The following is a 27133-nucleotide window of genomic DNA, read 5'->3' as shown; positions in this document are numbered from 1 at the left end:
ATCATGTATCACATTCTGCTGAGGCTATATATGGTTCCATACCCTCTGTATTTTGATAGTTTTGTGCTTTACCTAGAGTATCTTGCTTACATTGGGCCTTAAAAGTAAGAACTTAGTAAAACTCCATTTGACTCTTTCCATTACATTAGGAAATACTATATAATATTATTACCTTACTGAAGGATTCTTCTCCTTATATTCCTATAAATGGTGTTACTGTTACCTCTTTCTCTGTGCCTTGGATTATTGACTACTTGTTTGTATCTCTTTTATGAATAGACTGAAGGATAGACTTGAAGGGTGAATATTGTAGTTCACCCTGAAGTCAGGAGTAAGATGAAATGCAAGAGGTGACTAAGAGATAAATTAGGCTATCCAATAAGAATAAAATCTAAGCCATGAATGATGTATGATCTGTTGAGATTATTTAAATTGTCAGAAAAACTCAAGTTGATATTTAGGTATGTTTCTACTCAGCAGGTGAAATTTGCTTGTATTATGCCAGTGTTAGAGGTTCTAGCCTGGTGGTGCCTTGGAGCAAAACTCCATTCTGGAATAAAACACCTCCAAAGTTTTTTCATAGTGTTTCCATCTGAGCTGATAGCAAAAACAAGCTGCTGGAAAGATGAGATTGAGCAATTGTAAGTGTGCAGTTAGCTGCTTGTTTCTCAGATGCATCCTAAAATGTTCTTGTTGATAGGTGAGTCACTGCCTGAGAAGGAAATCTCTCGGTGCATGCTAGACTTTACCTTAGCACTTTTCTAGCTGTGACTGTGCAATATCACTATAGCCATTCCTTCCAGAAAGATAACAAAGAGTTCAGGTGAGAGCCCAGACGCCTTTCAGTTAGGAAACTAAATTGAGTTGCTTTTGTTTCCCTCTCACTTTGTCTTTGAGAAATATAATACCCTTTTTACAGTCCTTGGGCTGCTCTTCAGGGAAAATATGATTATTTTATTACTGAGCTCACGAGTCTGTACCTTTGTGTTCCAGAATGCTCCCAGGACCACTCATGATGTACCAGTTTCAAAGAAGTTTCATCAAAGCAGCAAGTAAGTCATCTTTTGTTCCAGTTTTAAGAGGAAGAAAATAGACTTTTCTATTTTGACCAACAGCCATTATCTCAAAATAAATATTCTCTAATCCATTGTAATCTGTGTATGAGTGCTCATATACATGCTTGGAAAACATAGACTAGAAATGAAGCCAAATCAGAACTGTTGAAGGCCTTGCTAGGACATTAAATATAGAGAGGAATAGAAACTTCAGGGGTGTTTTTCTTGAGTTAGGAGAGAGAAGCAAATTTGCCTTTCAAGTTTTGATTATTGGAGTTCTGAATTCTTGGGCTTTTCCCCATCATTTGGCATTTTACAGAATGAATCAGACATTGCACATTACGTAAATTGAGGATTGGAAGTGTTTCCCTGAACGCAGTACCACTTATATAACTTCACAATCCTCTTTCCACTTTGTCTTCCATTTACAGCTTCTGATCATTCTTCGGTCGTATCACCCAAGTCCCTAACATTATATTACTGACATTAAAATGCATAGGGATTAGATGCGAGCTAGCCTGAGCGTGCTGGAATCTGTCTGCGTGGCATAGGCCTGCTGTAAGGGCCATTTTGGTTCTCTGTCAGATTTAATCTGCTGTGAATCTTCACAGCATTATTGTGTTGATAGCTTGTGCCTCTCCCTGGTTTCTTTCAGACTTGAGGGTTTGTTTACCCTCAACAACTACTGGCCTGATTTAGTAATACCTCGTGTTCTGGTGACCTCATCTACTTATAGTTGTCCCCTTAAAATTGGGAGGAGAAAGACACAGGAGAAAGCTGAAAGTGTAGATGGTGTTTATGTGATTTCTTTCTCAGAGAAATTCCAAACCGATAGCAACCATTCTCTAATTAAATCTCACATCAGTCCTATAAATAAACGCAATGAGTATCAGCAATCTACTTCTCAGAGAAATGAAGCCACTTACCCAAGTTTAGCCAAAACAATATGAGAAGCTATGCTATGGGCTACAGGGTGGCAGTAAGATTTAAGTATGTCTGCCATTGCTTTCTTTCTACAAGGCTACTGTCATGTGTACCTTGAGAACAATGGGCGTTTCTTTTGGTTTCTTTGATGTAGAGGAGGCACATTATTTTGAAATTTGAGACCTTTGCAATGTTGTTGATGGAAGATTTGTTTATCCCTTTCTGAGTGCATAAAGTTCCTTCCTTCCTTGAAATGAAGTTTGCCTTCTAGGGAGCCAGCTGCTCCTAAGTTTGTTCCTGCTCTGGGTATGCAGTTGAGAAGCTCCCTTTCATTACATCATCATTTTGGTTTGAATATTTTGACAGTCATTTTGATGAGCGCTGTTACAGAAAGCACCATTTGAAAGTATCTAGAGTTGGGCCAGCCAGATAGCTCAGCAGATTAAAGTACCTACTTAGGCAGACCAAGGGGCCAGGGTTCAATCCCTGGCATACCCTGCTGGCCCTGCCCTCATGTGCACTGAGATGGTGATTGAGATTGGGCATGGTGGTGCACACCTGTAATCCCAGCATTTGGGAGGCTGAAAACAGGAGGATCACTATGAGTTGATCTATGTGATGAGACCCTGTAGACCCTGTACTAAATACATTAAAAAAAAAAAAAGAACCTAAAATCTATTTGGTTGTGCTGGTCATGCGGTTCACACACAAGACAGGATCATAAATATTTGATCCGTTAGTGTCCAAACTTTGTTTTCCCTTGATTTTGTCTTTTAAAACAAGTTCACGGTGAAACTGATAAAATGTGGCCTCCCTCCTTCCTTCACAGAGCTGGAGAACCAGGAGACTCGGGTCTCTGAAATCCACAGCCTTGTTCATCGGCTCCCAGAGAAAAATCGGCAGATGTTACAGCTGCTCATGAACCACTTGGCAAAGTAGGTTTATGACTGGTTGCTGGCCCTTTTCTCACCCCAGAAACTTCTTATCGTAGCAGGAAAGCTGGTCTCAGTTCTGCTTATGTTCCCCTCTCCCACTATTGCATCAGGTATACTGGAGGCTTAGGAAAGAAATGTGTGAAATGTTAACTGCAGTGGAGAGCAGCAGTAAAGGCCAGATGGCTTTCACAGAGGAGGCTGGGGAAGTGCCCGGGAGGCCAGGCTGCCAAGCAGAGTTTGCAGGGAAATTTTACTCTTGTCCTAATCAAGGGTAAACTGGAATGGGTCATCTGCAATGCCAGGTCACCAGAGTTTTTAGGGCTTATATGTTCTTTTAATGATCCAAGGACATAGGAGGATATGTCATGAGTTTATAGAACTTGGATTTGGAGTAAGGAAGCCTGGATTCTAAAGCTGATTATTTTCTGAGCAACACACTTAACTACTTTTGAACAAATGTCACTGAGCCTTCCATCCCTTAGTTTCTTTATTTGGCAGATACAGATGACAGTCTGTCTACAAGGTCATTGACTTTAAAGCTTTGGAGAAATATACAGAATAAAGGAATTATTTTTGGGGAATGCTCACTTCTTCTCTGAAGTAATCAAAGCATTTAGTGAGGGCCTGACTTTCCTGTTCAGAGTCTTTACATTGTTGGAATGGTTTTAAATTTTTTTGTATATTTACTGCTGCTTGACTCTTTTCCTTACTGTGTCAGCCACTTCTGTATGTTATGCTCTGCCTTTCCATTTGCTTTGATGGAATGTTCTTGATTGCAGAGTGGAGCAAAAGAAAAGAATGAGCATGTAGCACTTAACATAAACTGTCAAGCACAAAATTCTCCTGAATTGCTGTTTTAAATTTGGCCCTTACTAGCACTTGGCTCATACCATTAAATCAGTCCTGTGGGATAAGTTTATATTCATCTGAGGGCGATTATGATGCTCAGTTTTCATGTATCTAAGAAGCACATTACATTGCCCTTTAGAGAGAAAGCTTGTAGGTTACATAACAGTTTGTGCCCAAATGGCTGGGTATGATGGTGTGTGCCTGTAATCCCAGCACTCAGCATGCAGAAGCAGGAGATTGCCCTGAGTTTGAGGCTGGCCTAGACTACATAGTCAGTTCAAGGTTCAAGGCTAGGTTGGACTAAAATAGCAAGATCCTGTCTCAATACATCCCTGACCAAAAAAAAAAAAAAAAGATTTGCATCAGTATGAAGAAATGAATGTCGTTTTTTGTTTTTGTCTTTTTATTTTTATTTCATGGGGTACAGAACTGGTGAGGCATATATTTTGTGTGTAAATAAACAGCAGCTAGGTAGAGCTGAGGACTGTTCCATTATTGGTAGACTTTTTTCCTTACCCTGCCCTATCAGAACTGCATGTCCAGAAGCAAGTATAGCAGAGAACACGTGAGTTTGTTGAGAAATTACCCTCAAAATCAAATCTGATAAAATGTATTTAAAATAATGAAGGGGGCTGGGGAGATGGCTCAGTGGAATAAATGCTTCTCTGGCAAGCGCAAGGGCCTGAGTTCAATCCTCGGTTCTGCCAAAAATAAATAAATAAATAAATTAATTAATTAATGAGAACCATGCTTTAAAAAGTAGCTCTACATGCTCTGAGATGACAGTTCAGTACCTGTGCCACAGAACTAGAGCCAGGCATTTGTTAAACAATAAAGCTGGTTTTGGTCTTAGTTGCTAAACTTTGTACACTTGAACATGCGCTAAAACATGAGATTCCTGGTACTTATTCCAGCCAACTATATGTGGGGATGCTTGTGACTGCTTTATGGTTCTACATCTGCAGGACGCCTGGAGGACTGCTGCAAGCAGCTGGAGAAAGGTTAGGAACCAGCTGAATGCTGGTGGGTCTCATCAGACTGCAGTCGGAGTGAGTGAGAGCTTATGTGGACTGAAAGAGACCCAGAGCGCATGGTGACCCAGCAGGGCCAGTATTGATTGCCCTGAGAATTGTTAGTGCTGTTTAATGAGGTGAGGAAGAAACCAGAGGCTGAAGGTAGTTCTTGAACAGTTGGGCCTATTCATCCCCTGATGAATGAATGATGGATGGTTCGTGTCTCCCCCTTTTTCTACCCTTCTCCAATTCCATGAAGTTCAGTCTCGCCTTGTTCCTAACCTAAGGCATAATATAACTGGTATATGAGAGTTACAGTTGTGCTCTTGAATTTTTGCCTTTCAACCATTTTGTTGTTGAAGTGGTTTATTCCCTAGCATTTCTGGAGCACTACGTCTTAGTTTTGATACTTGAGAATGACTGTCTTTGGTATTCTGACATTTCTTTATCCATAGATGAGCTCTCATGCCTTAGTGTGAGCTGGGCAGAGCCAGCAATGGAAAGCACAGACTCCAGTTCTGAGTGCTGTATGTTTTTGGTCTTCAGAGCTTCCAGATTTAAAATGTCCCTGAGGAGGGAAGTGGGTGTAAGTGAGCACTACTGAATCCAATAGAGTATTTGTCTAGGTCTCTGGAAATTATTTGGCATCCACAGGAGTTCTAAGATTCCACTTAAACTATATTCTCACTTACAGTACTGTCCTTATTTTAAAATTCAACTGTAAGGGAAAGTTAACTTGGGATAAGAGCTTTCTCTGATTCCAGTTTTCTCAGATTCAGACTTGCCCCAGGATTCATCTGAACTATTGTTCTTTTAGGCCACTTGCTTAATGGTCAGCTTCCTTCCTAAGTTTTGGTTTCAGAGCCTATTCTGCTGGAAAACTTAGTGTTTACTTCTCTCATTACCCAGTGTTTGCCTCATGCATCTCAGGCTTCTGTTTCAAAATCGAGTCATTCTGTATTGTGTACTTTTTAAAAAATGCTCTGAAAACTTTTCCAAAATTGATTTTCTCTAACTCTTGAGGAAGAGTTAAGGCATCTTCTGTGATTCAGGAAAAATACATTCAGAAAGAAAAAAGCCTTGGTGAGAAAAGATACAAAGTCCAAAACTCTGAAAACGAATGATTACCTGGGTACATCCAAATCACAGAGGTGCTGGGTTTGTTTCAGCCCTCAGAGAGAACATAAAAATTATAGGCAACCATGCACATATTTTTGTCATTCCAGCTTAAATCTATTATAATTAGATGTTCTCTATTTGGATCTTGGAATCTGGAATGCAGTCTAAAGTCATGAGCCTCAGAGCACGACTGGAATCACCTGGGGTGCTTGTGTACTTTGGCATTTCTCGACTACAGTCTAGATTTACTAAGTGAGATCCCTCCTGGGAATCTGCATTTGTGATATTTCCTAGGTAATTATTATATAAACAGTCTTTTGAGAACTGCTGGCCTATTCAGTGGGCCCTATGTAAAGATTTTCTAAGAGATAAGAATGGTATTAAAGGGAGTATGTATTGGGATTTAGGAAGGTATTAGTAAGCAAAGAGGCAGCCTGCAGCTTTGCATTCACAATTTTATCATCGTGATTAAATTAGTAAAAAAAAATCCTGTAAGACTTTGCAATTTGACTTTTCATTAAAGAGCTTTCAACAAATGACCTAAAATCTTATATAAAACATTTTTAATTACGAAGAAAAGCATGCCCAGGTAGCCTTGGAACTTTGTGCAAATTACATTACCTCTTTGAGCTTCTTTTTTTCTGAGTTTCTTACTCAGTTCTGTGCTTCTGTGTTTCCCTCCATTGGAGAGGGGGTACAGGAACATGAAAAACATTTTTCTGATCTTATAATTATAGAAGAAAATAAGAGAAGATGAGTAATGAAGACTAATTTCATGGCAGTTTCTTAATGTTTACATATTACAATGACTCCGAGTAGGTTGTATATCCCCACACATACCATTCATAGTGGCTCATCCTAATCTTATTACAGTGTTTATGCAACACAGAAGGATTTCAAAGTGTTCTCCATACATTAGGAGTCACTATTAAAAATATCCTTTCACAGCTGCTTTTCCCAAAATACTTACTGGAAAATAAATCTTAGTCTCTTTTTTGAGTGTATGTGGGGTAATGACTCTTGTGTTGCTAGGATGTTGCAGAGAGGCAGAACCTTGTTTTTCTTCTCTGAGGTGGTGTTGATTAGGGTGCTTTTACCAGTACAAAACAGAAAATTCAATTCTAAATGGCTTAAACAATAAGAAGATCTATTGTGTAATTACACAAAATCAGTTCTGAGAGTTGGTTAATTTCTTGGCTCCTGAAGGACTCAGGTTATGTCCGTGTTCTTGCTGATTGAACCTCATTGTGTTGTCCAGCTCCTCTCAGGGTCATAAAATGTTACATTGCGTCCTTGTACACTGGTCCTTGATCAGAGGCAGGAGAGGTGTTGTTTCTACCTTGAGTCTCTTTGAGAACTGTGGTGGCAATTTTTTTTTATGCTGATACTTTCCCCTGATGTTCTCTAGCAGACTTCTCATCACATCTCCTTGGCCCAGAGCAATCAGTGAAAAGGAGAAAGGGGCCACCATGCTTGTGTTGCACTATAGAAGGTTTACCTGAGCTGCTTGTGGGAGATACAAACACCAGAATAAAGGCTTAGCTTTGCATAGGCGGCCGACAGTATCTGCAGCAAGAAGTCTTCTTAAAATATCTTTAACAGAGAGCATTAAATTGATGGAATGACTTTTACATAGAGAGATACCTCAGTCAAGACATATGGGACCGACAGGCCAATTTGAAAGGAGAGATGAGTACATGAGCACTGAACTGAGATCTTGAGGGGAGGAAGGTCAAAGAGTAATAAGGAAGGAAAAACTGACTTTAGTCCTGTTGCCTTTTTCTTTGTCCTTGTTGTTCTCTTCATTACCCAGTTGGCTAATGTTTATTTTGATCATCTGTTACATGTTGTAACTTTCCAGAGGGATAAAATTCTATCTGTTGTAAAGATTATGAAAAAAAATTGTGGGACTAGTGGTTGGGATGCAAATGAAACCTAATCAAAATGTGTAGACTCTATTGGCAGAAGTTATCAAGGATTGAATATCTGGTAGTGTAGCTTTTTTCTCATTCTTGTGACTGGGGTTTGAATACTTGCAGGCTTCCCTATAAATCAGAGGATATAATCATACTTGGTTAGTGATATAAAAAGAGTAAATTGAGTTCATGTTCTGTGCCTACGGTTATAAAGCAAGTCATTGCTAGGCCTTGGACCAAGGAGGACAGGCCTGGTGAGTCAGTAGTGTTCTTTGAATGAAGTTCTTAGGAAGGGGTCAAAATAAAGAAAGATTGGTGTTGATCCCTAGCATTAACGTGTGTCTTATAGATACTGTAATATTGCTTCTTGCTCCACCCCAAGTATAAAAGGTAAGAGTTAGTTTAGTGTTGAAAAGAGCTAATGATTTCTTTGCCATAAACACTTGTCCAAACAAGTAGAACTTGACAGAGCACATTGAAAGCAAACGGAATTTTGAGGTGATGGCTTTCTAAGGTGGGAGGCTCCTGGGAGCTTCTCTGGCTGCTGCCCTTCAGCCAGTCATGCTGGCTTCTAAACCTTTGTTCTCTAACAACTAATGGACACCCTCTACTGCCAGAGCAGAGTTGTGTGGCTGCTGACCCACTGCTCTGTGGTGCGATACCCCCATGGAGCTCCACTGAGCACATTCTTCAGCCTCCTTAGGCAGCTTCCACTCCTGCTCTGACATGATTGTTTTGGTGATTTTAACCTCTATCTCCTGAACCCATCTGCTTCTTCTGTCTCTATTTCCCTAGTCCAAGATGCCATGCCTTTCCCAGACTGCTTGAAGAGTCCTCTTCCATGATTGTCCCTCACTGTTGGCACTCTGGTTCCCCTCTAGTGAGTACATGCCCTGAAGTCAGAGAACTTTGCAAATGACAAACGCCAATATTTGATTCCTATATTTTTTTTAAAAAAACTTCAAAGCGAGCTTCCCTGTTGCTGTTATGATAAAGCCTTAAGATACTACCTGGAAGGCCTTGTCTTAACTAGGCTTTCTTGGAGTTTGCAGCCTCCCTGTCTTTCATGATTGCCATTATATTCCTACTGTGTGGCAGAGTAGATGCTCTGAAATACTTATTGAGATGGAGCATAAAATAGTCTCTTGACCATTTCTCAAAAGTCCTCTTTTCTGCTCCATTTTCTTTTTTAGGGTTGGTCATTCTTTCTTTTTTATTAATTTTATTGAGAAACAAATATCAGTGAGGCAGTTTCAAAACAGGTTAGCAAGACAGTTACAATAATTAATACATTGCACATTGTAGTCTTCGTAGTGGTTATTCATAGTACAAGATGCAGACATGATGTCCTGTCCAAACACTACTAGTACAAATCTTTCTTCTCATTGAATTAAGTAGCTGTATATCTATCCTAACTGTTTTGTATATACAGATACAAAATGGTCCTTCATTTATATCCCCTTTTTTGTTTAGTTTTGTCAGAGATGGGTATTCCATTGCTATTTAAGTATTGTAGGTGCCTGAATTCAGCAAAATAATCCAATATAGTCCAATAGTCCATAATAGTACTGGGTTATCTGTAGGACTGGCAATGTCAGAAGTTGTTGACTTGAGCCTTTTACAGCTCAGTACATTAATATGGCTTTACTTGTTATACCTCATTTTTATACTGTTCTGCTGGATGGTTAAGACCAAGACAAACCAAGACGTATATAAAAGAAATGTAACTTCTGTATCTGACATGGTCAGATCCTCTCAGGATTTACCCTGAAACCCTGTACCGCAGTTTGTAGATCCTTTGTCAGTGTCAGCCATTTAGATGAGCCATGGCCATTGCTTGACCAGTTTGCTTTCTGTGAAAGCCTAAGAGAATGTTTTCTCTCCATGTGACTCTCCTTAAGCACACTCTACATCGTTGATCACTTTCCTCTGTGGCCCCATAATCTCCTTGATCAGAAAATTTGGAGCACAACTGAGTTACATGATGTTACTGTACAGGTTCTCCTATGTCCTGATTCCTCACTGACCTTGAAAGGCTAGGGCCAAAATGATGGCTATCCTTGCAGCCCTTCTTTTTACTAATTTTTGGTCTGCAGACTTAAGTTGTTAACCCTCCAGAAGAGAAGCTTAATGATCTTATTACCTTATAACATGGGCAGTTGAGCTTAACCTCACTATCTGTCTGAATATCAAACATCTTAGACATACCATGGAACAGGTAGGATTCTGCTCCATTGTCTTACTTTTTTTCTATTTGTTCTCTGTCTGCAACAGCCCCTCCCCAGCCTCCGCCTGCCAAAGCCTGACTCGTTCTAGCTTCAGCTCATGTGCCTGAGCCTACGAGATTCTTTCCTGCTTCAAGTACCCGCTCACCTTCCTAAGCTCTCTTTTTTCGTGTATCATTTTCCACCGGTGGGACCATTCACCAGGTGTATCTCTCATTTCTTCTTCAGAAGCCTGCAGGGGCTGGGTGGGCAGTCTGTCCCCCATCAGCTTTGTTTTATACCTAGAAGTTATAAACAAGGCCTCTAGCTGAATACCCATATGTTTCTATTTGACAGCATTGTTCCACACATTGGTGTTCTAAAAATCTGAACAGGTTTCAAGCATTTTTATTTTTTTATATTTTAATTTATTGAGAAAGAAGTAGCAATGAGATAGTTTCAAAACAGGTTAGTAATATAGTTACAATAATTAATGCACTGCATATCGTAGTCTTTGTCATAGTTATTCCTAGTACAAGATGCACACATGATGTCTAAATACTATTAGTTCAAAACCTTCTTCTCATTGAACTAAGAGAAAGCTGTATATTTATGCTATTTTGTGTATATATATATATTTTTTTCTACTACAAAATAGTCCATTTGTATCCCTTTTTGTTTACTTTTGTCAGAGATGTGTATTCCTTTACCATTCATATATTGTAGGTGCATGAATTCAGTAGAGTAATCCAATAACTAATATCTAAGGCATTTTTAAAGGGAATGGCTTTACTTGAAAAATCCAATCTCTGTGCTGACAATTGGCCGGAGCCAAGGAGAAGCCACACCTATCCGGCAGGGTGTGCCCTCTCCAGTTTGCCACAGTTCCTCACAAGCCATGTTGTTTATTGTGCCAGGCCTCCTATTCAGCACCTTGCAGGCAGTTAAAGGATTTTCAACTCATAACTTACCTGTCTGCCTATCCCAAAAGAACTTTGTATTTTTTGTTTGCAAAAATGGACTGGGTTAATTACTTCTCTGACTGGCTCTTTTATTCTCATGAAAGATTATTTTTGATAGACTGGCAGTCCCTTGGAAGAAGTGGGTGATACAGTTTCCAGGCCTATTTATGCTTATGGCAAAGGGAAGAGTGTGTATTTTTTTTTTTTTTGTAAGACTAAGAAAGGGATTCTCAAAGGACCTTCTCCAACTATTTTTGGCAGAGCCAAAGGAAAATCTATTTAAAGGGACACTGCAAAGAGGACGGCCACATAGTTTAAAGCAAACAGGCAACTTAGCACTTTAAGTTTATGGAAGTGCAGGAGAAATGGAGGCTCAACCCTTATCGAGCCTCATTGCCAGAGAGCTTCTTTCATTGCAAGAGCTTCTTTGGTCTGTGGCTTTCTGGCTACCTGGGTTCAAAGAAGGAAAGATACAAGTTCAATCTAAATTATTTTTTGCTTTAGAAAAATCAGCAAAATTGCTGAATTCAAGGAGCAGCATCTCATGGGACACCCTCTTCAAGGGGAAATGCCTGGCTTCAAGCTGTTAGTCTCTGCAGCCTTAGGCGCCTTTGATTTGGGCCTATTTGTTTTGAGTTGTTCCACTTCTGTTTGGATTTATTTTTTCAATGACTTTCCTGTTTTCTGATTCGCCTCTTCCTTTTTGGAATTCAGGGAGTCACCCATGGAGTTTTCTCTCAAATTCAAGGAGGAGGAGGACACTGTCTTTTCCCTTCTTAGTTGCTGGCCTTGTTTATTTTAGGGCTATTATAAAAACGAGAGTATCAACAAAAGTGAATATACCTTAGTGCCCTCTTTGCTGGGCCTTGTGGAGCCTAGAGTGCTTATGCAGTGGCCCTAGGAGGAAAGCTACTCCATGTGTCTCTTTTCTGAGGCCTGGAGACCTCTCTGGCTGTGCCCTCTTTGTGTTGTGTGGTGATCATCATTTGTGATGCCTCCTCCTCCTCCTCCTCTTTCTCCTCCTCTTCCTCCTTCCTCCTCCACTCCTCCTCTCTTCTGCCCTCTTTCTGTACAGATTCTACAGGGTCTCAGTACACAGATGGAACTCATAATGATCCTCCTGTTTTCAGTCTCCCAAGTGCTGGGATGACAGATGAGTGCCACCACACTCAGTCTCAGTCGCTGTCTCAGTGCGCCCTGGGGACGGGGCTGGCATGGTATGTGGTGCTGGCGATCGAACCCCAGTCCCTGTGCCTGCCTGAGCAGGCACTTTAATTCACTGAGCTGTCTGGCTGGCCCTCTAATACTCTTATTCTAACTAGAAATTTTTCACCAATTCTTCATGCAGCTCTGTCTAAGTATGGAAGGTAGACTTTAGGTATTGAGATTTATCTCTTGTCAGAGATGTGTATAGTGCTTCACAGAAAGCATTCTGAAGCCAGACCGCCTGATTTTAATTGTATGTGTCTTATAACATTGCACGAGTGACTTCTATATACCTAATTTACCTATCTTAAAAGAGGCAACAATAATTGTATCAAAAAGCTTTTAAATTAATGCATCAGCTTCTTTTGTTTGTCCACTTTTCTTTAAAGACAGAGTCTTGCTGTGTAGTACAAACTGACCTTGAATTCTGTATAATCTACACTGGCTTAGAATTCATGCAGTCCTCCTGCCTCAGCCTTCTGATAATCCTGTGTAGCTTCTAACTCACTCCATGACAATGTAACCTGATAGCTCATAGTCTCCTGCATTTACCATGTGCCCTGTGCTTCTTAACCCCTACTTGTCTGCACCTCAAACACCTACTTCAGGGAGGCTTGACACAAAACAGCACTGTCATACCTGTAATTGGGAGCCTTTGGCCCAAGGGAGATGAAGCTGGAAGTCCTAAGAAGCAGTTACCATACAGCCCCTTTGAGGATGAGCCCAAGATTGAGCAAATATTGGTTCTCTGTCTCACTTCTGCTGAGAATCCTCTCTTAAAATAGTGTCCTATTGGCCTTTATTTACTTCAGCCTCTTTATAGAAAACCTAAAGTGAGACAGTAGTAGTACCTACCCACTTAGAGTTGTGAGAATTAAATTAAATCCATGCAAAGCTCTTAGAAATATGTTGAACATGTAATACATACTCTATAAATGTTAGCTTTTGCGATCTGAGCAGTCAGGACATGGAAAGATGATTGAGAGGAGCTGGACCTTAAGGTAAGGGGAAATGGAGCAATTAGTAAAGCAGTTATGCCAAAATAAGGTGTTCTCACAGACTTGACAGGGTTTTCGTTACAGTTATGTTATTGGTAAAAAAAAACTTTTAGGGCTGAGTGTCAAAAGCATAGTCCACTTAGGAGATTTCTTCTGTTATATTTTTGGCTTTTTTTTTTTTTTTTAAGTTTGTGTACATTTTAGTCAAAAGTCTCACTCTTCCTAGCAAAAAATGAGCCAGCTAGAGCCAGCTGGTAGAAAGAGCTGTTCATATCTGATTTCACGTCCCACCTCACACCAGGCTTCACACGTCCCTGTGAGGATTCAGGGCTGTCTGTGATTCAGTTCCCCATGGAGAATGCAGCTGCTCAAAGGTGCCAGCTGAGAGGGGCTCAGTTCCATTGGAAGTAGCTCTCCCTCCTCATCTTCCTCCTCTTCCTCCTCCTCACCCCCACCCCATCATTCTTCTTGGTGTTGCAAGACTGATTTCATCTCAAAAGCAGCTGTCTTTGTTGCAGCTTAATAACTCTTAATTTCCTGGAGGGAGATGACACATTGTATCATGAAGATTCATCTTAGTCCGTATGGTCTGGAAATTTCCACTTATCTTTATAATCTTTGAAATGTTTCTCTTTGTGGGAGACTCTGATTTTCCTTCTGTCTGACTCAGTTTTAATGCTTTCAGATGCATTCCTGGACCAAACGTCCCCATCCACTGCGAAAAACTATTCTCTCTGTTTCTTAGTTTATCCCTAAATACACTTTGCACATGGATTTCCTTCCCAAATGACTAGAAGCTATTTTGAAGCAGTATTCTGCACTGAAGTAAGGAAGGTTGTATATATATATATGACTCCATTCTGTCGTGATACCTTGTATCATTGCAGATTAACTCATGAAAGTTTTCCAGAAATGTTCAGGTGTTTTAATTGTGGTGTCATTCTTTTCTTCCTTACATATACTGGAATATTGGAATGTTTTTCTTCAAGCAGGTTAGTGTCCTGATTTAGTGTCTCCAGTTTTGGTATTCTAAATGTAAATCATTTTTCTTGATTCTATTTAGTAGTGATAAAGCGAAATGTGTGTGGTCTTGTTTGTGCATTGTAAGGTTTGTCTCTGCACTTGAAGTGTTTAGGATTGTGTAGAGTAAAATCACTGTTTTATTAAAATCAGACTTTCAGTGAGAAAATGGGGTAGTGTGGGTCTCAAAAGAAAAGTTGTGTTGATTTTTTTATTGTAAGCTAATCTTATGATAAAATGTTACAAATTCCCACTGTGGCTAATTTAAAAAAAATAGAACAAGGAAATGTAGTATAAGACCTCTGAATGAATAACAAAATTGAAAGTAGAGTCAGTGCCTCCGAGTTTGCAGAGCAACCCCAGGGCCCCCGCCCCCACTGCTCTTCTCTAGGCCGTTAGCTCTTCGCATCTAGAAGGCTAGCTCAGATCTTGCTCCCTATTTCAGTGAAAAAAGAGCTGCAGTTGGAAGAGAACTTCCGCAGGCTTCCACCACCATACCTCCCTGTGCCTGCATGCATGCTGCCCCTCCTGCCTGGCAGGGAGCTACCAGCGCTCCCTTCTTGCCAACCCCCTACCGTATCTGTGAGGACTTGCTTCTGGTGCATTTCCTGTCCTCCTTATGTATCGTGAACTTTTCTGCTAAATCTTTCCCCTCGCCACATAAGCATGTTATCCTTTCCAGCCCTTTAAAGCCAGGAAAACCACTGCGGAGAACCTTTCCCAATCCTGTGTCATCTCCTAGATAGCACTTCATCTCTCCGCACTCTTCTCCTTTCACTTCTCAGATCGCTGTCTGTGCTTGCTATTCCCAAAGCATCTCCTGTTTGTTCTCTCTTGAGGCTGTCGGAGTTCTTCCACCCACTGTCCCACCAAACACCTCATGTTGGTGTTGCACTGACTGCGTCACTAAATCAGCTTCATTCTTCCCTTCCTTGGTAATTATGAAGCATTTAACACATTTTTTTCGTTGCTTTCATTTTGAAATGTTTTCCTCATTTGGTTTCCAAGATGTGTCATTCCCCTGACGTTTTCCTGCCTCCTTCCCAGCCTTGTCTGCTGTGGTATAGGACTCAGCCCCTAATTCCTTAGCCCTGGCATCTCTTCCTTCTTTTTTTTTTTTTTTTTTTTTTTAAATTTTATTTATTTGTGTGTGTGTGTGTGTGGCCAGCTCAGCCCACCAGGGGGCAGGGCTGGCTGGCATGTGGTGCTGGGGGATTGAACTGCGGTCCCTGTGCTTTGCTAAGCTTGTTCCAAGTAGGTGCCTTAGACCACTGAGCCATCTCACCAGCCCCGCATCTCTTCCTTCTATGCTTTCCTTGCCCAGTAGTCTCCTTTTCAGTTGCTCTAAGACTGTAGCTCCAGCCCCTGCATCTCCTAGAGTGCTTAATTTTTAAAGTCTGTAGCAACACACTGTATATTTAACTTTTTTGGGTTGTTGTTGTCTTCTCCCAGAACCGTAGACTCCATGAGACTGATGATTTCTGCCTGCTGTGCATTGATTTATCTTTTTCAGTGCTTTGCAAACAGTGCTTTGCACATAGAAAGAGGCACTTGGAAAGTTTTTTGTATGTTTTTACAAATTTCATTTTTTGCATAACCTTGAGCTAGTTTACCGGGCTCTTAGTTTTTTCACAAAGTGAGAGGGTTTCTTTTCTTTTTTTTTTTTTTTTTCTAAGTATGTGCACATGCACATAAGTGTAGTCAAAAAAACCAGAATCTACCAAGTATTCACTGATACCCTAATTTAGGTTTTGTCTCTTGACTTCATTTTTGAATTTTTATATAATAACCAGGTGTGCTATCTCCAAAGTTACCATGTAATTATTTATAATAAGAGAAGCCAACTGAGACTCTGAGCCCCACTTCACTTGGGAGACTTCTCTGACTTTGTGCAGGGGCTGGGTGGGACTGGCAGGGCAGCCTGGTTACTCAGACAGAACCCCTTCTGTCTGCTCTTCTGTCTCTTGGTCTTTTGTCCTCTTCCCTGCTCATTTGCATTTCTGCTGGAGACAGAGCCTGGGAGGCAAGGGCTGTATTGCAGCAGTGCTGGAAATGGCAAAACTTTATAATTTCAAAAAGGTTTTTGCATTCCATTTTTCATTATAACTAATGTTACTAATGACTTTTAACTATACTGATTTGTTTTTCTGACTTCCTTAGCCATTAGTTAATTATAGGTAGGCATCGACATTACTTAGAACTGCTTTAAAATAAAGGAAAAATAGTAACAGTGAAACTGCATGGGTTCTGGTTTCTGATTCTGCATTCTTGCTGTGTATCATGTTTATAGGTATAGGGAGGAGCCAGTGACTTCCCCCTCCTGGACCCCTGGCTTCTCTGTTCCTCCACTCAGTCTGTGCTAGCTTGGCTAGTGTCCCATACTTTTTCCATCTACCTTTTCGTCTGGATCTGCTAGAGCAGAGGCTGGAACATTCTGCTGCTGGTTTTTATATGACCCACACGCTAAGAATAGTTTTTACATTTTCAAACAATTGAAAAAAATCAAGAGTAATATTTTGGGACGCATGAAAATTATGAAATAATTATTATTTTAACTGGGGATTGAACTCAGGACCTTGGGCTGCCAGGTAGGCGCTTAAGCATCTGAGCTATATCCCTGGCCCTTTACAAGGTTTTGTTTGAACAGAGTCACACTTGTTTACTTAATTATCTAGACAGTCTTTCAACAATGGCGTGTTGAAAAGTTGCAAGAGAAACTATTAGGACTTGAAAAGACTATTTACTACGCGGCCTTTTGAAGAGAAATCAGCTCCCAAGATGTTTGTGCGAGAGACCCCTTTCTCTGTGTCTTAGAGCTAACACCTGTTACGCTGCGCTGTGAGTCACAACTACTTGCTTGCGTGCCACATGTGCTTGCTGTCTAGACTCAGATACCCAGAGATGAGCACAGACCTTCCTTCTGTCTGAGTAACCAGGAGCTCACAGCTCAGAGTTTTCATTGAAGAGTCACAGTTGGCTGAGTATGAGCAAGTGAGAATAGACTTTTAAAACCAAATTACAATTTTCATTTGTTTTGAGTTCTTTTTAAAAAGTATTTTTCAGTGCATTTAACAAAGGCTGGACTACTATCCTAGGGATGTCCGGCTTTTATATAGAAAAGACATTGTAGGAACTCTTCAATCGTGGGGGATGAGAGGGGCAGTGGGAATCTGGGCTTTTTTTTTTTTTTAAAAAGCTGCCAAGTGGTTTCTATTTACATTAAAGCCTGGGCATAACTTGAGGGTGGTACTGACCAAAAATGCATTTTAAAAACAATGCAGTTTTGGTCAGTACCACCCTTAGTAAAGCTTTACTTTTTAAATTGTTTTTTCTTTATTAGTATATTTTCTCTGTCCTTGAAATCAGAACTTTTTGAAAATTCCTCAAAATGATTTGAAGATACACTTCAGATTGCCTGATTCTTTTGATAAAAGAAAACTAGAACAAAATTCACAAAAACATAGACTATATATATATATATATATATATATACACACACACACACACACACATAAAACCTACATTTATACCTGTGTGTTATTTATATTAACAATTGACATTATATTCCTTCTACTACCTAATGTGAACTTTGAAATCCTCTTGTGTCTGCTCCATCCCCATTGCCTCCCAGGGGAAAACATTAACTTGAATTTTAGTGTGCATCCTTTGGAAGTATTTGGGAGTCTGTAACTGCTTTTCCATCTGATCTAGAAGAAATGTGAGCAGATTAACTAGGCCACCGGAGTTGGAGCTGAGTGGTGATTGGTGGAATATGTTCCATACCAAGAATTGGAATAGCTTGGCCGAAGGCCTAGAACAGTAGTTGCAAACCTACATGTTTATATCATTGAAAGCTCTAAGAGGTTCACCATGACTGGTCTGGAATATTAGGAAAGAAAAGAACCAAAGGGGTAAATCTCTATTGCATTCATAACTAATAATTAACCCACCCAGAGAGATCTCACAGAGAAACACCCCGGTATCTGGCCTTCTCCTTGTCTTTGCTGAGATTTTAGTAGGTCTTATTTATTTTATTTTGTGTTATTTATTTTAAAGAGAATATAAAATGGTTAAAAAAAAAAGCAATGATACACAATTTTACCAAATAAAATGACAGGAATTCAACAGTGGTTGTTGTAATGCATAATGTTATCTTCAAATTAGTCATTCAGATTACCAGAGACACACATGCAAAATTGGCTTAAAAAATTATAAGAAATTAAAAGGACAAGAAAAAAAATTAAGCACTAACTGCTTCCTTGCAATAGACCAGCAGAACTCAGCAGTACAATTATCCAAGCTATCCTGCATGCATACATAAATATATCTTTTTGCCTTCTTTTGTCCTTTTCCTCATTCCAGCTGTTCCTTCTCTGAAGTCTTCCCCTTTCACAGTATCTGTTGTACCCTTCAGAGTTTATTTACTCTTTCAGGGTCTTGCTTATTTAAAAATAGGAAGGCTCATATTCCTCTGCCACAGGCCTCCATAAAATAGCCCTAGCTCCCCAAGATCCAAGCAGGAGCAGACACAGCTTTGAAGGGCTCCTGGCAGATGATGGGGCTCCTGGCTCACTGAGTCACTGCAGCTTCACAGTGCCACCTCCTCTGGCTTACAGAGATAACAAGGCCCTGCCATCATCTTTGTAGAAGTCTTTGTAGAGAATGAGTCTGAAATTTGTAAGTGGTATGAGGAATTTCTAAAAATGAACTGTGTAAAGAAAAGTCTCTTTCTGACTGTTGGTTTCCATAGCCATCTGGACCACCTGAGGGGGTAGGAGGTCAGGAATGCTCACTGCTTGTGTGGCCTCTCAGTAAAATGAGGTAGAGGTCTTTTGTTGTGGTGTGGTGTTCTTTTCCTCTGGTGTGCAAGCTGAGCTTATCTGCCCTCGCCCATTCCTGGTTTCCGAGAATGTTTGCAAGGCCCTGATTGCCTCTTGCCTCTGCTGCTTGCCTCTAAACTAAGCCTACTTAGTTTCCGTAGGCTTTCTCTTGCTTAACTATCATTGAAATGAATTGGCAGACCACCATATTGTACTGCCTCCTGTGACTGGACAGGAAGAAGGAAAGAAAGAAGAAAGGTAGAATACCAGCATGCTAGCTAATGAAGAGAAAGAGGAACATCTGAACAAAAAGTGAGGCTCCTGGGTTACTCAGCCAATCATGTTATTGGAAATTCAATAAAAAATGATGAATAGGGCTAGGTACATAGTTCAGCAGGAAAGTACTTGCCTAGTTTGCCCAAGGCCAGGACCCAACTCTTAGTGAAGCCAAAAGGAGAGAGTGGGGAGGGGGAGGATAGGAGGAGGACGAGGAGAAGTTGTAGGTAACGTAAATCAGGTCACCAAGATGATGTGCTAGCAGGGCTGAGCCTAGGGTGAGGCAAGAGTAACACCTGGGTGTAGACTGTAAGGAGGCAATAACATGCAACTAGCCTAACAACGAAGCTTTCCCTGAGGTTTCCACCCCAGGCATGTCTCTCACCTCATCCTAGTCCATGCTCTGGCTCTACTTAAATTTCCACTGTGGGTCTTTGTGTCAGAATTCTTTGTGCTCAGTTTTAGTGCTTGAGCGTGTACTTGCTCAGGTTTTCTTCAGTTTATGATCTCAGACTACATCTGGAATTTTCTAGTAGTCGTTCAAGTCAAAAGGTTTCAGATACAAAATCTTGATTTAGAGAGAACTCTCAAGGAGATCTGTTGCTATATAGCATGGATAATGGAAAATTGTTCCCTTACCTTTGTAAACATCAGTAAGTGAAGGCTAGCTCTGTATATGACTGTGGCAAAATAGGAAGAGATGGATTCGATTGCTTAGGAACTGGAAAAGCAACTTTAGAGACTTTCTTAGCTCTGAGTTCTCAAGTACCTCGTTGATGGCTGGTGAACTGGGGTTGTGGAGGAGGTCCTGCCCTCCCAAAGCATTTTGTAGGAAGGAACCAGTCTTACTGTCCACATGTGTGATCTCCTCACTGTGCTCGGCAAGCGCAGAGGCTAAAGGCAATTTTAAACTAAATTGGACAAAAATAATAATAGAAAAGCTGCAGGGACTATTGCTGTATTAGCACAGGTTAACTTTCTCTTTGGCTTTGTATAACAAGTCCACAGAAGACCTTTCCCTCCTTTCTTTATCTTACATTCTTTGTGAATATTGCTAATGTGAAAATTCCTAAATCAAAAAATGCTCCAGAATCCAAGATTTTGTGAGTGCCAACATGAGGTCCTAAGTGGTAGCTTTACACCTGACTTAATATGATGTGTTACAGTCAAAATGCAAGTATGCTAAAAATACTATCTAATCTTGTCTTCGGTCTCTGTGTATATGAAAAATGGGTGCATTTCATGTTTATGCTAGGTTCCTGTCCCCAAGACAACCTGTTATGTCTGTGCAAATACTTTAAAAGTCTGAAAGCAATTCTGAAACATTTCTTACCTCAAGCAGTTCAGATAAAGGATACTCAAGCTGTACAAAGAAACTTAATCACATCTGAGCAGGAGGTCAGTTTGGGATCAGTATAGGGACAGAAAGACACAATTGTATCTACTTTGTCAAAACAATAGGGTAGACGGAATAAACCTTGGGAAAGAACTGGTGTTCTTCATCCCCATCTACTAGGAAATGAGCACTTTGTCCTCAACAGACTGCTAGAGCAGTGACACCCCACATTTCCACTTCTCTGTTTTTATCCCCCCAGGATCTGTACAACCCTTTGCTTACAGCCTTCACTTTAGCCTTGGCTGCTAGGTTAACTCTGGTCTTTGCCCTTAGCAAGGGAAAAAGGCAGACGCACGGAGATCACCCGGGAAGCTCAGTTTGCCATTCTAGAACTACGTGCTGTGTAGTTAATTTGATTATCACATTTAACTGAAAACACCTGCAGGGTCTACCAGCTGGCCTGGTATTTTCAGCCCCATACAAACCCTCCTCACTGTCAGACTAAATTAAATGTGTTTTAAAACATATATGCCTTTCCAGGCCTCAGAGGAAGCATTTGCATCATCCTTGTGGCTCCTTGGGAGAGAACTGGGGTGCACAGAGAACCTGTTTTGCCTTTGAACTGTTTTCCCTAAGCTTTGGCATGGTAGTGTTTGTAGAAATTCATCAGTGATACAGTGGCCTAGTGAAAGTCAGTTTATTTGGCTCAAGCTTTGCAAGTTCTGAGGGCAGTCAGGAGAGCAGGAGCTGAAGCATTCTTCTTATCCTCAGCTGGCCTCAAGTTGCCTCTGGTGGTCTTCTCTTCCTGCAGAAGACCAAGGCAGCTCTCCAGGGCATATGGATGGGAGGATTATGATCTGGATAATGATGGACTTTGAGCTACTCAGACTCGAATGACCTCATCATTCTTTTGCCTATAAGATGGAAATTGACGTGGTCTTTGTAGGACTGCTAGTGTCCTTCCATGTTTTCATTCTTCAAACACTGGGATGTCCATTACATGGCATGTAGGTACTCAAGGACTAAGACAAAGTCCCTCCTGCTCTTCAAGCTTGCATTTTAATTGGGAGAAAGGAATAATTCACAAATATTTATTGAGCATCTACTTTGTATTTATGACTTGTGAATACAGTGATGATTTTTTAAAATTATGGTATAAAATACAGACTACATTAAAAAGATTATTTTGGGCAATGTTAAGTGCTTTGAGATTGGAGTAAGGGAGTAGAGTGTTGAGGAAAGGCAAGGATATGTATTAGATCAGGTGGTTAAGGACAGTCTCTCTGAGAAGGTGGCATTTAAGACACTGCTTGAGTGAAATGAAAAGGCAGAGCCATTCTAAGAGGAGGTAACAATAAGTACAGAAGCCTGAGAATGAACCTGTGTGGTGTGAAGGCATGCTTGACTCACTAAGGAGCAATACAGAGGCAGTATGGTATACACTGAGTTCAGAGAGCTAAGCCAGAGCCAGACCAGGTGGGCTGGGGGTCCTAGAAAGAAGTTTGAATTCCATTCTGACTATAATGGCAAACGCTCTAGAGGGCACAGGGAAGAGTGACTTGGTTTGTTTTCTTGTTGTTTATTTCCCTGGGATCCTGTGGTGCTTTCTGATGAACAAAGGAAGCAAAAGCAAGAACAGAGCTGGGAAGCCCACCTGGGTACCTGTTGTCATAGTACAGATGACAGACATCAGAGTGATGTTTCTTGCCTATCTGGGTATTGATAGTGAAATATTGTCTCACTAAGATAGAAGGCTGTCACTGTTGAGTACATGTTTTCCTGGGCCGTAACAATAAGATTCCTGGGAATCTAAACAAAGGGCATCCAGCAGCTAAAGGCAGCCTCGTGTCCTTCAGGAAGCCAAAGCTAGAACTTTTTTTCTGTGCTTCTTTTTCCATTCAGAGGCTATTTCCTAGAGGTAACCTAGTGATCTAAGTCATGGCCAATAGCCACCTTCCTAAAGAAGCAGATTTACCATTTAGAGATAATTATCAAATTGTGGTCTCATTTGTATTCCAAGTGTACATGTCAGTAATTGGTCCAATGGTCAGTACTCAAATTTATCTTTGTTTCCCTCTGCCACTCTCTGTCCACTCTGATGTCCCTTGAAACATGGAAAATCAAGTCTTCCTTTTCTGCATCTCCACAGTAGCTATGTTGGCCACATAGTGGATGTACAGGAAATATCTTTTGAGTTGAGAAGAATCCCCCAGTTATATCCTCTTCTCTTCTCTAAAACAATATGTCTTTTACTCATGTTATATCTTGGGACTTGTTTCTTTGGTAAGAAAGTCTTAAAACACTTTCTTACCAGTTTAAAGTTGTTACATATAATAAAATGAAGGTATCAAGATGAAGGGATGAAGCCCATTAGCTCTGTTTACTTTATTGAAACTAGATAGTGTCCAGCTGTTCATCTCACTGGCCTTTATGTCATGCGGCCATCCCAGCCCCTCCAGATGCATTCAGAGTGTAGTCAAACCATAAAGGAGTGGGAATTTAACAGCGTGAGAAAGAATCTGCAGTTAATAATCTGCTGTAGGGGATAAATTAATTTTCAGGGAAATTTAGGACCATCATCATGATCACAGTATTTCCTATCATTAAAACTTCTACTTTAAAAAATAAGTTGTTTTTTATCATATGTGATTAAAATAGGAAAAGAAAAAAGTGAAAATGAGACAGTTTTGGCTGTCTGTGCTGGGCTAGAGCTCTGGATTCTCAACCTGCACTGACTGATTTGTGATGGATCACAGAAATGCATGTGGAATGCATGAAAAGCTGCTTACTTCTTTTCTGTTCCCTTGAACAGACTGCATGGAGTGTTTATGGGAAATTTGGAAAAGAGCACGAGAAAGTTTATGAGCTGAGTTTTCACAGATTTGGAGGGGTGTGTATTCAAACCAAAAGGGAGTCCTGCCCTTCTCCTTGTCCTAAAGCTGAAGTCTGTCATCTCCAATGTGACCCTCAGAGCTACGTGGTTACTTCTCTCCAGCCTGGCCTTTCTCCACTGCATCTACAAAACCCGCTACTCTGGGAATCACCAGCTGTTTGCAGTGCCCATCCCTGCTCTCTTGGTCTGTGCAAATAGATCCATCAGCAACACCGTCTGTGTAGGTAGAAGTTGCTGTTCCCCACCTTGTGCATTGATGTATAATGTGACCATGGCCTCTGAAATACTTATTTTGCTTGTTTTCATTCTGCTCTGTAATAGAACAAATTTCTTGATGCCAGGCCCCAATATCAGTCATGACATTTGTCCCACATCACTTGGCCTGGAAAGTGCTTCACAGAACATCCTCTGGTGGAGGAGACCATATAGTCAGAGATACGTAATTACAAATGGTAGCCGAGCTCCAGGTCCCTATATTGGGGCAAGGGAGGTAGGTGGGCTGAAGGATTAGTTGAATAAAGTGAAGGACAAGAGAGATGAAGGCTTCCAGATAACGGCATGTATGAAGGCAAGCAGTGTGTTTGAAATATAGCAAAGGAGAGGCCCAGGTAGAGATTAATTTAGAACTAACCAGGGGCAGTGATATAACTGCATATAATGAGCAATTTCTAAGTGTATTCTGTCTAAGTTTTATAATCAGACAATGCTGTATCCTGGGATTTCGTGGTAGCGTATGTAGAGTACTCCAAACCATTTGTTCAGATTAACCAGTGTCTTCTTTGGCTGGATCTGAGCGGGTACCAACAGCTAGCTGAGGTTTCTCAGCTCTGCAGTGGCTTGTGGGTCAAGGAATAAAGCAGACCACCTTAACCAAATAAATGCTCTGAATTTGAACTCATTGGAAACCATCTTACTTTTCTTTCATGGTAAGATTTCAAAACTTGAGTAATTTTGCCTGCACTTTTCACAATTATGTGAGGAAGTGGAAAATCTAAGACTGATAGATTGCTCATCAGTGATTTTTCAAAAAGAAACATGACAAACTCTTGCTGTCATCCTAGTTTCAGATTGTCAGAACTGGGCATTTAGGATTCCATATCGTGGCTGATTATGCAGTCTACAACCTGTAAGACTAAGCAGTTGATTGTATCTTTGTTGGGAGAATGTTTTTCTTTCTGGGGTATCTAGGAAAAGAATTATAAAGCTAGATGTAGCCATTGAGGGAACTAGAAAAGTACTTACCAGTCTCTACTAGCCTGACTTAAGTAGTACTAGCTCATTATTGCTCATTTGTGTAGAATTTTGGTGATGGGGGAAATCAACTTGGTTCTTCACCTTTATTTTTAGTATGTCATATAACAAATCTTAGCCCCACACTTAGGTTCCTGAAAATTAAGAATGTACCTCCAAGTGTCATAAATCCAAACTCTGAGTTCCCTTCACATTGGACATGTTAATCTTGAGAGTGAAACACTTACTGCTGTGAGGTATATTAGAGATTGAGCAAGACTTCCTTGTATGAATGAAGATATTTTCTATCCTTCCTAACACTTTTAATAGCAATTAGATGCTTCCCATTTAAATTTTCTGTCCGGTTTCAGACATCATGAGTCTTCCTGCTTCCTAGGGGAGGGGTCCTCGTACCACTGAACTCATTCTATCTATCTATCTATCTATCTATCTATCTATCTATCTATCTATTTGGTACAGGGTCTCACTATGCAGCTCAGACTTGTATTGATCCTTCTGTCTCAGCCTCCTCAACACTGGGATTACAGGAGTATGCCACCACACCTGGCTTTGGTGGTCAGCTTGGTGCCTGGGGCTGGCATGGCATGCACTACTGGGGATCAAACCCTGGTCCTTGCATTTGCCAGGCAGGGGCTTAGAGCACTGAGCTATCTCCCCAGTGGCACTGAACTCATTGTATTTCATATGGAGGCTGGTTCTCCCCTTGCTTAGGTATCCATGACTGCCCGGAGCCTATAAAAGTTTTGGATCTCACATCCTGCCTGTCTCTGTGTAGTGTCCCCCACCCCACCCCCGGGGGCGGGGGTCTTTCTGTTTCTCATTTTTTACAATTGTCTGCTTACTGTTGTTTTCTCAATGCAATCTGTGGAGTTTTATTTACAAACTTTCTGAGTCATTTTCCCACAAATTTTCCAAGCACTAAATAAAATGATCACTAGGGTCATTAGCATTGTGACCCATGTTTCTTATCAGGGGCCTCATATACAGTGTTTTAAGATAAGTGCAGTACCCAAAGTGCAGTCAGTACCATATAAGTGTTTAGACCTCCCTTGTAGGGCCTTCTAAGACATCATGACATTAATATGATTTCTTACGTTGAAATTAAGATGTTGCAAGCCTGCCTTGTTATTTCACATTGCAAGGAACCAGAGCTATTGCTACTTGTGCTGTAAGAAGTTGGTTCTTTGGTTGGAATTAAAGGAATCTGCCCTTCAGCAACTATAAAAAGATGAGTGTCTGACTGTTGTGTTTGCTTTGAAAGCAGTTAGTGCCAGGAAGACATGCCTGGTAGAGTTCAGGGGACTAGAATCCCTCCTAACCCTCCTGGTTACTTACGACCAAATTTAGTATATGCCAGACCCTAACACCTCTGGCAGTGTGCTCTACATACTCTCTCCATTCCAGCCATAGTTGCTTCCCTCAGTTCCTCAGACATGCCCACCTCTGTCTGCCTGCTAGGCCTTTGTCTCTTATCTGGGCCAGAAGATTTCTCCTCTGTTTAATTAACCCCTTTGTGTCTTGAGAACAGTGAGTACTTCAACACTGATCACACAGGAAGCTTGTTAGAATGCAGATTCTTCAGTAGATCTGAAAAGGCCCTGAAGTCTAGCTTTTTTTTCAAGCTTTCAGGTAAAGCTGGTACCACTAATTCTTAAGAATCTTTTTCTGATTCTCAGTTAAGTCAGAGACCCCTATTTCTGTGCTCCTGATGCTGAATACAGTACCTTTGCTTCCTAGAACACTCTCCTCAACCATGTGTTTCCCTTTATTTCTAACTTTTTGTGTCATTTTCTGATTTCTATTTATCTTTTCCACTAAGTCATAAGCCCTGCAAGTACTTACAGCAGGATCACTTGTGATTTCTGGTTACCCTTTTGTTCCCAGGACTTGCCTCAGTATGGCCTGTAGGTTTATAGTATGCATATTTTAGAATGGGTGGGCAAGTAGATGATTTGTACTGGCTATATGGGTCAGAGATGCCTTAGGGACCATAATACTCAGGAGTTTGAGCCAAATCATAAAACTCTGGTCATGGTGTTCATTATTTTCAAGGAAAAGGCCTCCTGAGTATTTAAATTTTACGTGAGGTAGAACCTAATAAATAAATTTGTTAGTAGACTCTCATAAATACATTTATTAGTAAGACCTAATAAGTTGTGGCCTGAAGAAATTCTCACACTGGATAGTTCATGTCTGTTGGTCTACATCCTACAAAGGGGCTTGTGCGAGACCTAGGCTCTTGACTTGTGGGTTCTAGGCATTACTTTTTTTAGCATTCATATGTAGGTATAATGTATGTAAAATAAATTCAGCATTTTAAAGTATACAAGGCTGTGGCATTGAGTACATTGGAGAT

General features: G+C 40.7%; 1 protein-coding gene across 5 annotated transcripts in view; it reads left to right on the top strand.

The window, feature by feature from the left end:
• Arhgap26 (Rho GTPase activating protein 26) overlaps nt 1–27133 on the top strand; it is a 466344-nt gene that overhangs the window by 307466 nt on the left and 131745 nt on the right. For all 5 annotated transcript variants that reach the window (XM_023704062.1, XM_023704060.1, XM_023704061.1 and 2 more), the window contains exons 16-17: nt 994–1052; nt 2809–2914. In XM_023704062.1, coding sequence (XP_023559830.1) covers nt 994–1052; nt 2809–2914 — 165 coding nt within the window. The remainder of the gene's footprint in view (nt 1–993; nt 1053–2808; nt 2915–27133) is intronic.

Source organism: Octodon degus, unplaced genomic scaffold, assembly GCF_000260255.1.
Source record: "Octodon degus isolate 3935 unplaced genomic scaffold, OctDeg1.0 scaffold00185, whole genome shotgun sequence".
Classification (NCBI taxonomy): domain Eukaryota; kingdom Metazoa; phylum Chordata; class Mammalia; order Rodentia; family Octodontidae; genus Octodon; species Octodon degus.
The sequence above is the reverse complement of the archived record's forward strand: the minus strand, read 5'-3'. Positions and strand labels throughout refer to the sequence as shown.